General features: G+C 54.7%; 2 protein-coding genes across 7 annotated transcripts in view; one reads left to right on the top strand and one right to left on the bottom strand.

Moving 5' to 3' along the window:
• RALGPS1 (Ral GEF with PH domain and SH3 binding motif 1) overlaps positions 1-15,725 on the top strand; it is a 264,443-nt gene that overhangs the window by 121,286 nt on the left and 127,432 nt on the right. The gene's annotated exons all lie outside the window — the stretch shown is intronic.
• ANGPTL2 (angiopoietin like 2) overlaps positions 1,009-15,725 on the bottom strand; it is a 36,124-nt gene continuing 21,407 nt past the window's right edge. The window contains exons 3-5 of the mRNA XM_068979630.1: positions 7,036-7,229; positions 5,137-5,407; positions 1,009-2,678 (exon numbers count right to left, since the gene is read on the bottom strand). Of these exons, the coding sequence (XP_068835731.1) occupies positions 2,479-2,678; positions 5,137-5,407; positions 7,036-7,229 (665 nt within the window). The 3' untranslated portion in view covers positions 1,009-2,478. The remainder of the gene's footprint in view (positions 2,679-5,136; positions 5,408-7,035; positions 7,230-15,725) is intronic.

The raw sequence follows: 15,725 nt of genomic DNA, 5'->3' as shown, positions 1-15,725 counted from the left end.
GTTTTCTGTAACAGTGTTTATATCTTTCTTCATAATTCGAAAGAGTTCTTGGTACAGCATGAATGTCAATCCTAAATTTCTCTCTCATTTAGTATTTGCTTTTCAGTCTTGGCCGTGTTTTATTTTGCTTTGTTTGTCAGAGGGCAAAACCGTGGTATTTTCTTTAGTCCTATTCCTTGTCTTTCCGTTTACGGTTTTGGGGTTTCCCGTCACGCCCAGAAACGCCTTCCCTGTCCGCTGAAGGTGGTTCTAGCAGCTTGTGTGGAAGTCGTATTGGAACGAGGAAGGAGAAGGCACAGGGCTCCTGGTCTGTTGGGGAGCCTCACTCAAGGGGAGCGAGGAGGAAGGCCTATACCAAGGCGGAGAAGAGGCCCTGCACAGAGGGGTGGTAGACCATGGCCAGGGAGAGGGAGGAGTCCTTGCTTCTGGCCTGAGCAGTTGAGTAGGCGTGCCTGCTCAGTTGTGTCTGACTTTTACAATCCCATGGACTGTAGCCCCCCAGGCCCCTCCATCCATGGAATTCTCCAGACAAGAATACTGGAGTGGGTAGCCATTCCCTTCTCCAGGGGATCTTCCCGACCCAGGGATCGAACCCGGGTCTCCCACCTTGCAGGCACATTCTTTACCATCTGAGCCACTAGAGAAGCCCAGAGCAGTTGAGTAGATGGTGCCATTTGATGAAATGGGACCAGACCTGGGGAAGGGTGTTTTAGGGGTTGACTGCACTGCCTATATCCAGCAGAGACATCCAGAATATAACTGGACTTAAGGAGGCGGGTCTCCAGAGAGCCTTCGTGGCCTGAGGTTCTGTCATGGGACTCCTGAGGACGCGGGTGGCAACCAGGGATATGTAGAGTGGAGTGTCATTTAATAGATTTTGGTGGACGAATCTCTTCCTGGTGTTACTCAAAGAGGCTGTGGTGTCAGAGGCCCCAGGAAGGCTTTCTAAAACAATAACACACAGTGTAGATACATCCAAATAGCGCAGACGGCTTTTATTGCAGATGTGTTATTACAAGGATAATCTGAGAATATATTAAAAAAAAAAAACCCCTCCCTTTTATATACACAAAACGTGCTACATGGTACACTTGTGAGACTGCTGAGGTAATAGGCACATAGCCGGACGCAAACAGTACCAAACGTTCCGCCGTCTCACCCACCCGCCCTGACCCATGCGCCCTCCAGGAGGGTCTCACCTTCTTGTTTGTCCCTTACTCCCTGCTTGGCAAGAGTCCCAGCAGTACCGAGCCTGATGCTTCAGGGCCAGCAATGTGCTGACCGAGGGCTCCGTGGCCCCTGGTTCTTCATTAACTCATGGCAAGTGGCCAGTTCTCGTTTTTGAGGCACCTGGTCTCTGGGGAAGTGTAGTCTGGAGACGAGGTGTGGACGCCAGTCAGCCTGAGAGCATGGCACCTTTGGTCTGTAGCCGTTTGGGGCCCCCAACAATTGGATGGTGGTTTCTCTTCAGTTGAATATCTTCTGGCAAGGTAGGCTATTATTTCTGCGGAGGTTAAAATGGCAGGTAGGCTAGCGTGTGGCTGGAAGGTACGAGACTGAAATTAACCATTGTCCGCGCGGCCGAGAGCGAGCTTTGGGGCCTGACTTTCCCTTTCCTGACCACGTGGAGTCCAGACTGTTTCCTGCTAAGAAGCTAGGGAATCTTGCCCGGGAAGAAAGCACACGGGGGACAGGAAAGGTGAGGAGTAAGTCGGCCAGGAGAGGAGAACAGGAAAGGTGCCTGGGACTCGAGTGCCTGGCACTGGAGCGCAGAAGGGACTTAGTGAGTGGGGCGGGGTAAATGCGCAGGCGGGTGGGCGGCTGGCTGGCTGGGGAGGTGGTGAGCTGTCCTGAGAACAAGGAGAAGGCTAGAAATAGAGAGGCGAGGGTATTCTGAAACTGGGTTAGGTGCCAAAGAGGATCTTGAGCGAGGAGGTTGGGAAGCCCGGTGTGAGAGGGCAGCGCTGTGGCCGGCCCTAGGAGCAGCCAGGCTCGGGGAACACCAAGCACTGCTGTCGGAACTGGAGCGACGCGGTCTGCAATGCGCCCTCAGACTCAAGTAACACAACACAAATGAAGTGCTCTTCTCCTAAGAGCAGAGCTGTCGTGAGCAGCCCTCAACGTCTGAGAGTTGAATATACGCATGTTTCAGTATATACGGCAAACCTATATATATGTATCTAGATATATGGCACGGATATATATCTAAATGCATATATATGCGGCATACATACAGGTGCACGAGGTCAGCTCACACATGTGTATATTACGAAGGTACTTTGCAGGTGTGTTTCATTGTAGGGACTTAATTTACTTAAAGAAAGACTTGTGTGCAGTCCTGTCCTGTCTGGAAACACGAAGGGCTGTCCGAGGTGCAGAGGAGTATTAGGGACAGAGATCGGTCGCATTTATCCGCTGCGGTGACTTGGGGAATCAGAGTCCAGCGTCCCGGTCCTTGCGGCCCTGAGGGGGGCCAGCCTAGTGGAAGGTGTTGGGGTTGGGCCGGATCATCATCACCACCTTCTTGAGCGAGTAGGAACCTCCGCGGAACTCAGCCCAGTAGACCCCGTCTTGGTAGCGGCTCCGGTAGTGGCCCCCACGGTACCAGACCCCATTGAGGTTGGAGTGGGCACAGGCGTTATACCACCAGCCCCCCTTCTGGTAGTGGGCACAGTTGCCTGCAGGAGAGAAAGAGTAAGAAGTTCAGGGAGGAGGTTTGACCTGTGTCCGCTGTTTGCTCTCGAGGGGCTTCAGAGGGACCCCCACCCACTGGGGGGCATTTGGAACAAAGATGCCAGAGGGGGCATGGGGCCTCAGACCTGCTCAGACCTTCCCTCCGACTGGGGCTCTGTGATCTTGGGCTTGCAACCTAACCTTGGTGAGCCCCTGAACACTCCTTGTAAAATAAGGATGAAGCGATGCCCCCGCACAAGGTAGGTAGGACCCACCTGGGAGCTGAAGGAGGCTAAGTACTAGCCCAGGGCTAGCTGCGGAGCAAGCACCAGGGAGGGCTCCACACCCCGGGTTTGTGCAGAAAACGGAAATGACCCGAGGCGGGCGGGTTGAGAGCCAAAGGTTTTTTCTTAGGAATTTCTTTTTCGTTGAAACTATTAGATCAAGAGTCTTCCGAGAGTGACAAAGGAAGTGTTTAGGATGAAATGTTCCTTTATTTCCCCCTAGCCTGTCATCCAGGCATTTTTTTTTTTTTTTCACGAAAGCAAGATATTTTCATAAAGTTTCTGGCACCCTCATATCATGCTCGATTGTGCTGCCAAGGACAAGCAGTTCGGAATACCAGTTAAAGTGTGGGCAAGGCACAAGCGGGCATGCAGGGGCATCGCCCTTCCCAGGAGTGGGGAAGGCACTGTCAGGCCCAGGGGGGCACCCCACTCAGTGGACGGGCTGCCTTATCAGATCTGTGGGTTTGGCGACCCAGCGGGGCTGGCGGCTCCGCTCCGGAAGCCACCATGGTGGGAGGTGAGAAGGGAGCAGGCTGGCTGAGGCAGAACGCCGAGAGGAGGCCCAGCGCCAGGCGCCCAGAGCCCCAGTAGCCCAGGTCTTCCCAGAGTTCTTCTCTGGCTCCTTTGGGCTACGACCCGAGGTCACGGACTCCGAGTGGTTGTGTTGGATTCAGAGGGCAGGGCGCTGGGCATGCCACAGCCAAGCCTTCCCTCAGCCAGCGGACACCCCTCCTAAGCTTGCCCCACACGCCTCCAGGGACAGGGAGCTCACTGCCTCACGTCCAGTGACCCTGCTGCCGGATGGGCCTGACGGTTGGGGTCACAGAGCAGCCTTCTGCTGCTCCCCATAATGGCTATAAGCCAGCCTTCTGTCCCTGGTGTCCGACCAGCTCAGAGGGTTATATCTTCCTGAAGCCTGGGCAGCCCCGGTCTCAGCAGACATGCCGCCTCCTGGGGGCCCCTGTGGCAGGGTCAGCTCTGTGCCAGGGAGTAGGTGGAGGTGTGGGCATGTCCCCATCTGCCACTTGGGGACCTGGGGTAGGGACCCCTCTGGGAGGTGGGGAGGCAGCCGGGCTTTTCTGAAGAGCAGGGAGTTCCTGGGGCTCAGTTGCTCAGTCATGTCTGACTCTTTGCAAACCCCTGGATTGTAGCCCACCAGGATCCTCTGTCCGTGGGATTTTCCCAGGCAAGAAAACTGGAGTGGGTTGCCATTTCCTCCTCCAGGGGATCTTCCCGACCCAGGGGTCAAACCCACATCTCTTGAGTCTCCTGCGTTGGCAGGCAGATTCTTTACCACTAGCATCATCAAAGTGGGGGATAGCCTGTAGCCTGGGACTAGGGGGCCAGGTTCGCCTGCAAGAATAGATAGCCTCGGCCTGAATTGGGGCTCAACCCCTTGCAGAAGAGCCATGAATTCTGCCACCTGACAAGGGCGCAGGGCCCCTCGTCCCCAGGAGCTGAGGTGGAGCCTTGAGATGCACGCGGGGGATTTGATGTCTAGCCCCGGGGCCGGGCTGTGTGTGCTCCTCAGGGGTTTCTGTGTTCTCTCTAGCTTTTTATTTACTAAAGATCCGGCCCTGAGGCCTGCAGTCTTGGGCAGGTGGATTCGTCCCTCCTGCCCGGTTTCCTCTCAGTAGCTCCCCACAGCGCTGCACGAACACATCACCTGAGAGCCTGTCCCCGCCCAGAGCCCAAGTCTCCCGAGTCCCAGGCAGAGCACTGCAGGTGCACTCTCACCTTCTCACCCGCTTCTCACCCCCCGCCCGCTAGGCGTGTCCTCATTCCCAGATGTGGAAATAGGCCCAGAGGAACTGGGAGGCACTGGGGCGTGGAGGCGGGGCAGCCTTTCTCCGAAGGCTGTGTGGCCCCAACTCCGGTGCTCAGGCAGGGAGTGACGCCGTGCATAGCCCAGCGCAATGTCCAGCTTGGCCCAGAGTGGCCCTCCAGTGTGTCATTCGGGGACCTCTGTACCTTCCCCTTTCCGTGAGTGCCACGCTGACCCAGCCTTGCGAAGGGGATCTGTGGGCAGAGGGCGGAGGAGTCGACCTTCAGGGGATGGGAACAGAGCTGGGCAGCTGGGCCCTGGGGTGGTCCTGTTCTCAGGCCTGGGAGTCAGAGGCTGGGCTTTGATCCCTTTCCCCGGCCCTTCACCTGCCAGTGACCCCACTGCTCCTACCTGTGTAGACGTCGTGGTCTCTGTCCAGGGTGGTGAACTGCTTGCCGTTGTGCCAGGTGAAGGAGTCGCCAGCGTTGCCATGGTAGCGCCCCAGCCGCAGCTTGTAATACTCGCTCTCAGGCTCCAGGCGGAAGCTGGCATACTCTGCAAAGACCTTGCGGCCAGACCAGTCCTCCATGGTCACCAGCAGCTTGTAGTTGCCTTGGTTCGTCAGCCAGTAAATGTTCTCCAGGCCCAGCCAGTACTCGCCGTCAATGTTCCCAAACCCTTGCTGGGGGAAAATGCGGGAGAGCGTCAGTGAGGAATACGCAGTGTGCTCAGCCAGCTGGGCCCAGCTGTCGGCTGCTCAGTGCCGGATGCGGGGTCTTGGAAGCAGGCAGAGCAGAAGGCATGCCTGCATATAATCCCTTGTTTTCCCCACCTGGCTGTCACTTGATCAGTCACTTTGCATGTTCTCAGCCTCAGTCAGGAATCACTCAAGACCATTGAGAGAGCGCCTGTCTCATGCTGGGCAGTGTGTGAACATGGGTTCCTCTACGTTACCCATCCTGCAGGGTTGCTCTAGGGACACACGTAACCTGGTAAATTGAGAGCCTAGTACACAGTAGGCCTGCAACATGAGCTCCTTGGGCAATTCCCTTACCTTCTCTGAGTTTCTGTTCCTTTCTCTGGGGAGGGGCTGTGTGTAAGAGTCTCTTATAAACTAAGGCACAGATGTGACCTCTGACAAAGGCATGGTCCCTCCTAGGTCTAGAATCCAGTGGATATATTACCATTTTTCCATATAGTTTTGAAGAGTCATCGGCCAGGTGGTGGCCACTTGAAGTCTTGGAAATAGCTGAATTCGTTCATGATAATAATAGCTAGTGTTCAGTAAGCACCTAACGATGCGCTGGCACTCTTATCAGAACTTTTCATAGGTTATTTTCTTAATCCTCACGCCAGCTCTGTGAGCGGGGCACTCTCAGTGTCCTCCCTAGAGTGGGTGGACTGAGGCCCAGAGAGGCCCAGAGTCGCAGAGCACGTGAGCCAGGATTTGAGCCAAGAAGCCCAGATGTGACCCCTGTGCCAACTGCTCTGAGGAAGGGAACGTGGAAAGGAGATGGAAGGAGTTAGGGAAGTGAGTCTTCAAGAACCTCTCAGCTAGGAGGCAGTGGAGAAAGAGGAGGAAGCAAAGGGCACAGGCTGGTCAGGAGGTGGGTTGGAAGACAAGCAGGGCAGGAGTGGGGCCCGCGGAGCCTCGTGTGGGTGCTGCGATCCTGGTGCTGGTCAGCGTGCGGGCATCGAGGCTGTGCCTCAGCTGTGTTCACTGCTCTGCCTGCTCCTGTCTGTGCAGACGTTTCATCCCTAAACTGGGTCCAGGCCAGCCTCTCCCCACCAGGGCTGGCCTGAGAGTAAGGAGGTGATGAACAGAAGCACCTGCTTGCGGGGGTGTCCTCAGGACGGCCTCTTTGTTCAGAAGAGGAAGCCAGGAGTGGGCGGAGCCCTCAGCCTCCCCTCCAGAAGGAGGAGGAGCGCTCAGCTCCCTGGGAATTGGGAGCCCTGAGGCTGAACCCTGGGGCTAGGACCCAGTATCTCCGCAGTTCCCTACAGCGGGCCGTGTGGGAGATCCTCGAAGGCCCCTGGAGCCTCAGGCCCTGCCCTTTCTGGGCTCCGAGGGCAGGTCTTCCCCTGGGAGCCCCAGCTGGGACCACAGTGTTCCCCACATCCAGCCCCGTCCGTGGGGCTTTCATGGTCTGGACCCCTCACTCTGTACCCCGCCACAGTTGATGGCGGGGCAGGGGAGGAGCAGCCGGTCCCCCCCACCTGCTGGCTCTGTCAGGGCCCACCTCCCTCGGGGCCACACAGGCCCCCCTCCGAGGACCCTGGCTCTGTGTGTGTGTGTGTGGGTGTCCTTACCTTGTACGTCTCCCAGTTCCGGAAGAAGTTGACCGAGCCGTCCAGGCGCCTCTGGATGACCGTCCAGCCCCCGGGGTCGTGTCTCTGGTCGCACCACACCTGCATGAGGCGGTTGGTGTTCTCTGGCTTCACCAGGTAGATGGAGCTGGTGTCATGGCCGTCTTCCAGGGCCTGCAGGCAGTCTCTCCATGGGCCTGGGGACACAGGTGTGCATGCATCACGGACCGCCCTGTCACCTGGCCCCCGAGTTGCATCCTCCCCTCTCCACCCCCACCCCTCCACCACCAGCTGCACCCGGAGCAGCACAGCCCCAGGCCGGGCTCTGGCTGGAAGCCACAGGCCTGCAGGGCACTGCTTTGGGTTTGTGAGTTTGAGAAGTAACGTGATGTAAAGACAAGAACCCAGGACTTGGGGGGCCCGGACACTTGGGTTCTGCGCACACTTTCATCCCTGACTGCCACATGGTGTGGTTGGCCGAGCTTCCTTACTTGCCAAGCCCTCTGTTTCCCCCTTCTGTAGAGGCAGCTTATGTTTACCTCGTGGAACTGTATGGATGGCTGGGATATTTGTGTGCAATTCCGGGAGTGATTTTTCTAAGTTGTTTTATTGGCAGAAGGATATGTGAGCCTGCTGAGGGGCAGCAGCGTCTGTCAGCACCTGGTGGGGCTCCGCCTGGCCAGTGAGCCTGGCTCGCTGCCCTTCCTGGCCTGGCTGACTCCACACCAGCCTTCCCAGTGACGGTGCTCGGGGACAGTTGCTGCAGGCTTTAGTAAGTGAACTTCTACTGGGTCACAGGGGCCCCAGTGGTGCCCAGAACCTGTAGCCAGAAATTTTGGGACATTTCTGGGATTCAAACACTGGCCTCCAGATATCTTTTGGGGAGACTTAAGTTTTTGTTCATTGCTCAGTTGTGTCTGACTCTTTGCAACCCCATGGACTATAGCCCCTCAGGCTCCTCTCTTCATAGATTTCCCAGGCAAGAATACTGGCGTGGGTTGTCATTCCTTCTCCAGGAGACCTTCCCAATCCAGGGACTGAACCCAGGTCTCCTGCATTGAAGGCAGATTCTTTACCAGCTGAGCCACCAGGGAAACATTGGAAGGACTGATGCTGAAGCTCCAATACTTTGGCCATCTGATGAGAAGAGCCAACTCATTGGAAAAGACCCTGATTCTGAGAAAGATTGGGCTTCCCTGATAGCTCAGTTGGTAAAGAATCTGCCTGCAGTGTAGGAGACCCCAGTTTGATTCCTGGGTCGGGAAGATCTCCTGGAGAAGGGATAGGCTACCCACTCCAGTATTCTTGGGCTTCCCTTGTGGCTCAGCTGGTAAAGAATCAGCCTGCAATGCAGGAGACCTGGGTTCAATCCCTGGGTTGGAAAGATCTCCTGGAGAAGGGAAGGGCTACCCATTCCATTATTCTGGCTTGGATAAGTCCAAGAACTGTATAGTCCATGGGGTTGCAAAGAGTCAGACACTACTGAGCGACTTTCACTTTCACTTTCTTTCTGGGAAAGATTGAGGGCAGGAGGAGAAGGGGGTGGCAGAGGATGAAATGTTTGGATAGTATCACCAACTCAATGGACCAAACTCCGGGAGACAGTGAAGGACAGGGGAAGCCTGCTGTGCTACAGTCCACGGGGTCACTAAGAGTCCGACACGACTTAGCAACTGAACAACGAAAACATTTCTGTTTAGCTCTATCAGTATATTCTAGAGCAAGCTCACCAAGGCCGACAGAGACCACACCCAACCTCATCCTGCTTAACCATCACAGAGGACTAATCCAGCCCCATCACTGCCAGGAGGCACTCAGAGCTCACGTTTTAAGGTCCATGAGCTTAAAAGATGGTATCCAGCCCATCCCAATACATGGCTTTTCTGAAACTGAGACCAGAGGGGTTCTGTGACCTGTGACTTCCCTGAGCTTGGGCAGCCGGGTCAGAGTAGGTGGGGTCACTGTGAGAGGTCTTTCACGCCTCCCCCACTTCCCCTGGCAGTGGTTTCCCATGTTTGAACGTTAGTCATGTCCGCAAAAGGGCACAAACCCGAGTCACTAGGAGCCAAGTAAACTGGATTCATCCTAATTGATCTGAGGAAACTTCAGATATTTTTCAGGACCTAGCCACTGAGCTGTGTATTTTTAAATAATATCACCACACACAGCTTCAACTTCTCTTCAAAGCAGTCCTAAACAGAGAATGGTTCAGACCAAAAGTCCTAAGATAACTCTATCTTGCTCCATTTGTGCGTTTGTTTGTTCAACAGCTGTTAATATTGAGTCCTGGGCCCGGCAGGTCCTGTGCTGGGCGGTGGAAGCCTTCTCTCGACCTGCATTCCCGTGGATCCAGTCCTTTCTGCTTGTGGACAGGCACAGGTGGCAGGTGTATGTAGCTTTTCCCGTGTTGATCAGACTTCTCACACGCCCTCCTGGCAGTGATGGGGCTGGATTAGTCCTCTGTGATGGTTAAGCAGGATGAGGTTGGGTGTGGTCTCTGTCGGACCCTCAGGTGGGCCTTTCCTGAGGCCTCATGACAGTGCGTGAGCATCCCCACCTGGAACCTGATGGCAGGGCACGGGGCACGGACTGCCTTTTTCACCCTCTGTGCCGAGAAGCAGCACCGAGAAGAAAGGTGGGCACTCGCCACTGACCGCTGACCCCCTCCATGCATCCTCCAGGGAGCAGCTGCTCACCCATTTACCCGCCGGCCAGCCCTCTTGGTTCCAAGCACCCGCCCTGTAGCAGATACAACACAAACAGCTACCTCCTTATTTGCCTTGTGCCTCTTCCATCCCGAGAAGGGGAGCCCACACCTCCAGAAAGAACATTCATGACGGAGAAAAAGAAAAAATGGGTTGTGTTCAGCCCCCAGCCCTGGGGACCCAGGCAGAGAATGGGAGTCTGTCCCCGGCAGCTGGAGCGGAGCGCGGAGCAGGGGTGGGAGGCCTCCCAGCTCAACACCGAGTCAGATGCGCAAGAGAGCCTGTTGGGCGTGGAAGCGGGTGACAGAAGGTCCAGCAGCCTGCAGAACAGCACCCACGGCAGACGAGCAGCCGGGCCTCTTCCTCTCCCTGAAGAGCTACAGCGGGTCCCACGGATCCTCAGGCTGAAAGGCCAGCTTGGAAGGCGGGGGTGCCACATGGGGAGAGTCTTTGAGGCCCAGGGGTTGGGGGCAGTCAGCCTCGTGGCTCCCACCTGCGCTACCTGTCTGGGTTCCAGAAGCGGTTCCAGCTTTGCCTTTGACATTTCTCCAAAACGCGGTTTTTTTTTTAAGAGGCACATGTTTTTAAATGTTTTGGGGCCACCAGTCCTTTTAAACATTTGGAGGATGCTCCAGATCCTCTATCCAGAAAGACACACAATTCTGCTGATAATTAGAAGGTAAATGAACCTCCAAACCCTAGATTGGAAAACCTTGGAGCTAAGAGAGGCTTGACTGGAGTGAAAGTAATACTAAAATATTTCTACTAGCCACCCCTGTGGGTATTTACTACGTGCCCCATCCATGCATTCATACCTGAGGTCTTCCTGACACACCTGCCAGGTAGGCTCCCCCACCTCCACAGATGAAGACAGTAGAGCATGGGGACCTTGGGTGACACTCCCGAGGTCACGTGGCCAGTAGGGGGAAGGTGCGGTACCTGCACCCGGGTGGTGTCCAGAGCCCACATCCGGAAGTCCTCTTTCTGCTCCTTGAGCAGATTGGACTGCAGGGCAGGGGCCTGGCTGAGTTCTCTCTGTGTTCCTGCTGCTGCTGCTGCTGCTGCTAAGTCGCTTCAGTCGTGTCCTACACTCGTCTTAATCGTTGCCCCACAGCCAGGCTAAGAAGATAAGGACTTACAGTTCTTCTTTGTCAAAGTGTTGTGCCTTTTAAAATCTTTCTTGATTTTTCTTCTATGCTTACGTTTTAGTGTCCTTTGCCTGTTTTATAACTATTTTAACTGTTTCAGTGTTTCTTATGACATATCAGCCTTCCTTTTCTTTTTTTAAATGTTTTTTGTTGATTTATTTTTACCATTGCTGCTGCTGCTATTGCTAAGTCGCTTCAGTCGTGTCCGACTCTGTGCGACCCCAAAGACTAGGCAGCCCACCAGGCTCCCCCATCCCTGGGATTCTCCAGGCAAGAACACTGGAGTGGGTTGCCATTTCCATCTCCAATGCATGAAAGTGAAAAGTGAAAGTGAAGACGCTCAGTCGTGTCCGACCCTTAGCGACCCCATGGACTGTAGCACACCAGCCTCCTGCGTCCATGGGATTCTCCAGGCAAGAGTACTGGGGTGGGTGCCATTGCCTAGACTTGTGTTTATTTATTAACTTATGGCCACACTGGGTCTCCCTTGCTGTACTCGGGCTCTTCTCTGGTTGCGGCGAGCAGGCGCAGCTCTAGTTGCAGTGCTCCATCTTCTCATTGCGGCGGCTTCTCTTGATTCCGAGCACAGGCTGTAGGGTGCAAGGGCTTAATGGTTGTGGTGCACGGGCTTAGCTGCTCCGTGGCGTGCGGAGTCTTCCCGGACAAGGGATCGAACCTGTGTCCCCTGCATTGGCAAGTGGATTCTTGACCACTGGACCACCTCCTCTTTTTTTAAAAAAGGCAAACCTAGCGATTCTTTCCTTTAAGTCTTGTAGGTATGGCATGCTTTCTAAAGTCATGGGGTAACTGTGAAATAGTGTAGACATGTTTAGTATTTTCTGCCGTTACTGAAATAGATCTCCATGTGTCCCCTGCGTGCTGCACTTCACATGACCCTGCGGACCTCCCATCCAGAGTGTGACCTCCCATTCCAGACAGTGATTCCTCAGACACCCCTGCAGAGCTCTAGAAGAGCTCCTGCATTCAAACACATTCCCTTTTCTTCTTAAAGGCGCCAGGGCAAGGGTCAGTAAATTAAATGGTGGACGAAAATTAGTCGGGAAAATACTTGGCATTGAAATGTTGGCAGCAATAAAATGATAAAGGAGCAGAAAAACAGCAGCAGGGAGATTGTCATGCAGCTGCATTAAAATGACAGAGACAAGACACCACCTCTGATGAGAAACCTATAACTGGTATGTGTGCGTGGTGTCTGGAGGAGGACGTGGCTCCCACTCCAGTGTTCTTGCCGGGAGAACCCCAGGGACAGAGGAGCCTGGTGGGCTACAGTCCATGGGGTCACACAGAGTCGGGCACGACTGAGCACCTGAGCACATACATGGCATCATCGTGAAGGACTCGGCGAGGTGTCAGACTTTGACTCAGATATCTGTGTGCCTGGGACTGGAGCCCTCGGCTCAAAGCTTGGTGGCCTCATCCTCTCACTGTGTGACTTTGAGCAGGTCCTCACTGGGCCTCCGCCTCCTCTTCTGTAATCAGAGAGAAAGGACCTTACTGTTCTGAGGGTCTCTGGAAGACAGCACCCAGCGCAAGGCTGACCAGGGCAGCTGCCAGAGAGGGTGCGAGTTTCCTTTCCTTTGACAGTTGAAAGCTGGTAGTTTTAGAGCTGTCCACCCCAAACAAGCGATTGGATTTGCTTTTTTGATTCCCAAGACTAAGTGTAAGCTTATTTACTGATAGACGTTTTCCATAAAGGCATATTGTAAAAGTCAGAATTTCAGTGGAGAGGGCCACAAAGAAGCATTGGGATGAAGAATGGAAACCTTTTTTTGTCAATGAAGCTGCATCTTTGGCGTGCGGTGGGCGGGGCTCTCCTTAGAGAGCGCAGAGTGCCCAGCGGTGTTTCACTTGGCTCTCCTTCTGAAAGGGCAGCCCTGCCCGGAGTGCCAGGCCAACACTAACTCGGCGGCCCTGAGGCTCTGAGTGCAGGGAGCGCCCCAGCCTTCTCTCTATAAAGACCATATTTACACTCTCGGCGGAGCTGTGACCAGCACATTCCACGTGAAGAGAAGTGCCGTGGCTGAGCGGAGTCTGCGTGGTTCCCTGGAGGGGCAGAACAGGGAGTGGAGGGCACACGGGCCCTGGAGTCAGGAGGCCTCGGGGAGACGGGATGTTGGCCGTGGGAGCGTAGAACAGACAAGTCTTGGGCCCCCAAGTCCCAGGGTCTGGTGAGCATTGGAGGTCTTCAGGTTTGGGGCCCTAAGTGCCCTCCCACTCCCTTCCTCCTCACTGGGGTTCCTCGCCTCCCAGGAAGCCAGGAGCCACATATCGCTGGCCCACCTGGGGCTCAGCACTCCCAACAGCAGGGCCTCTCTGTGAAGCTGGATTTTAGCCCGCAGTCAGCCGAGACCCCCAGCTGACTTCTTAGTCCCAGTGTCCTCCCTGTGGGTCTGAGGCAGACCAGCTTCAGCCTGACTCGCCCACCTAGGCCCCAGTGGAGAAGCGGGCTCACCATCTGCATCAGTTTTCAACACAGTCACCCCTCCACCAGGGGAGCGTGGCCCGTGAAGATCTGACCAGGCCGACCGGCCGAGGCCAGGAGCTGAGAAGTGGGTGGACATCGGACTTCTATGGCTCTTCTCTGTGGTGCCCTGAGGCTTGGGGAGAGGGCAGAGCCCTTCCCGGCCGTGAGCTGGCCTAGACCACGCTGCCGGCCCACAGCCTGCCAGGCGTCTCTACCCCATGTCTCCAGACTGGGCCACCTGAGCCCACGCAGAGGAGCCTGTGGCCTGAGGGGCAAGTTCTGGGGTGTCTTAGTCCATGCGTGGGCCCTGAGAGGGGCTTCTGTGGCGTCCCCAGGAAGCACTGCTTTTACGTGAGAACCGTGTGCTGGTCCCCGTTATTCTCACAGATGGGCTGCCTCCAGGTCTTTTGGCCACTCTCTGAAAATGGTTTTCTAACAGGAGAAATGACTAGTTGTTGAAATTGGATCTGGAATATTCCACTCAAATCAATCATCTGAGCGCCAGGACACGTGGACTGCTTAGGTGTGAGTCCGGCCCCCGCCCAGTGTCAGGACCTGTCTGGCGTCCCAGGTGAGGCCAGAGAGCTGACACCCAGATGTGGAGAGCGGGTGCTGCCCAAGTCACACGCATACAGACAGCTGGGGAAACCATACTTTGGCTGTGAACCCCTATATTCTCCATCAGTCACCACTTTTCGGTGAACCAGAGCACAAAACAATGACCTAACAAAGAACAGCTGGTACATTCCCAAAGCCATCCTGGCCAAGCTCCTGTAGCACCTGCCCCAGCGGTGACCCTCTGAGGACCGTTTCTGGTTCTTTTGGGCAAAGAGTTCAGACGCTTGTGCCTGCTGTTCAGGCCCTGTAAGTCCTCGGACACAGAGCCCACTGCCTGGGGCTGACATGCTTTTCAGGAGCTTATGAAAAGCGTTTCAGGCCTAAAAAAATGTGTTAACTCTAAAATATGGGGGGAAAAAAAGGGGGGCTAAGTCCAAATTTATAAGCATACAATTAAATTTCTACAAAGTGTAACATCTTGTCAAGTCCATTAAATTTAGTCTTCAAAAATGTTATAACTTTTGAAAACAGTTTGTAGGGTAGTTTTTTCTCACTTCCCCAAGAATTCCTCAACATGCCTGATGTTTCCCGAGAACTCAGAGCCAACTCTAAATTAATTGTGCTGCTCTTGGCCAAATACTTACAAATGCTAAATTATTAAAAAATTTCCTTTCAAAATTTTTACAGTAAAAGTTACATTGGTAGTGCAAGGTGGGTATATTTCAGTGCACTTGGTACGTTCTGAGACCTCCCCACTGGGGCCCAGGAAGAGCCTGAAGGGATTCCATTTCGCCTGTTTGACCTCAGGATAGACAGATAAGCAGCTCTGCTTCCCAAAGAACACTTTGAAAAGCACAGCGTCCACTCCTGGGTGTCCACCAGTACCCTTGGGCAGGGGACAGATGGGGACTTCAAATCGATTTCAAAAAGAAAAGAAGTCAGATTAGGAGGGGCTGTGGGGGGTTCTCTGGGTTCAGAGCAGCTCCTTGAGGCTCCCCAGACTGGTGGGGTGAAGCTCTGGACCCCCTGGCTGCAGCGATGAGAGCTTTCCCAGGGCACCTTGTGGAGGAGCTCTGTAGACCCCTGACTATGACCCTGCAGGTCCTGGATGGGCGCCTTTTCCTATGTTGGCCACCCTGTTCACCCTTCCCAAGAGAGGGAATTGGTTTATAGGCTTGTTCCTAGAGAACCTTGTTCGCTTTCATTGATCACCTTTCACTTTTCCCAATGCCACACACCCCTCTTCATAAACTTTTCTGTATATAATTTCACTGGGGTTTGACCACATACCACCAACTGGTAGGCACGCAATTCTTGTACTTCATCCTTTTTCCTCTTTCTGAGCACAGGACATCTGCTCAGCACCAAGCCTAATCTTCCTGGTTTCTTGACGATGGGGGCAGTGGTTCTGAGAGCTATCTGCCTGGTCCTCAGCCCTCCTCCAGGAAGCCTGCCCCCACCTCTGGAAGAGCTACTCAGTCCTCGGGGTTCCCACAGAGCCTTAAGTGTCTGTCTTTACTGGAATATAGTCAGAAGGATGACTGCCACGGATGTGGAGCCTTTCGCTTGCTGGGTGCTTTACACACTCTATTTTAGACTCACGAGGCCCGGTTTGGAGCAGTCCCACGCCTGGGAACTGGAGGACGTGGGGAGTGGGGATTCCACATCTGCTTTCCATGCCCTGGCTCTTCCTACTGCCTTCTCAGGGCAGTGATCATGTGCTGACCCAGTTTAGCGCCTAGAGTCACCTCTTGCCCCCTCACCTTTCCCTGCCTCCCGTCTTCTCGCCACGGTGAG

This window comes from Capricornis sumatraensis, chromosome 1, assembly GCF_032405125.1.
Source record: "Capricornis sumatraensis isolate serow.1 chromosome 1, serow.2, whole genome shotgun sequence".
NCBI classification, from domain to species: Eukaryota; Metazoa; Chordata; class Mammalia; order Artiodactyla; family Bovidae; genus Capricornis; species Capricornis sumatraensis.
The sequence above is the reverse complement of the archived record's forward strand: the minus strand, read 5'-3'. Positions and strand labels throughout refer to the sequence as shown.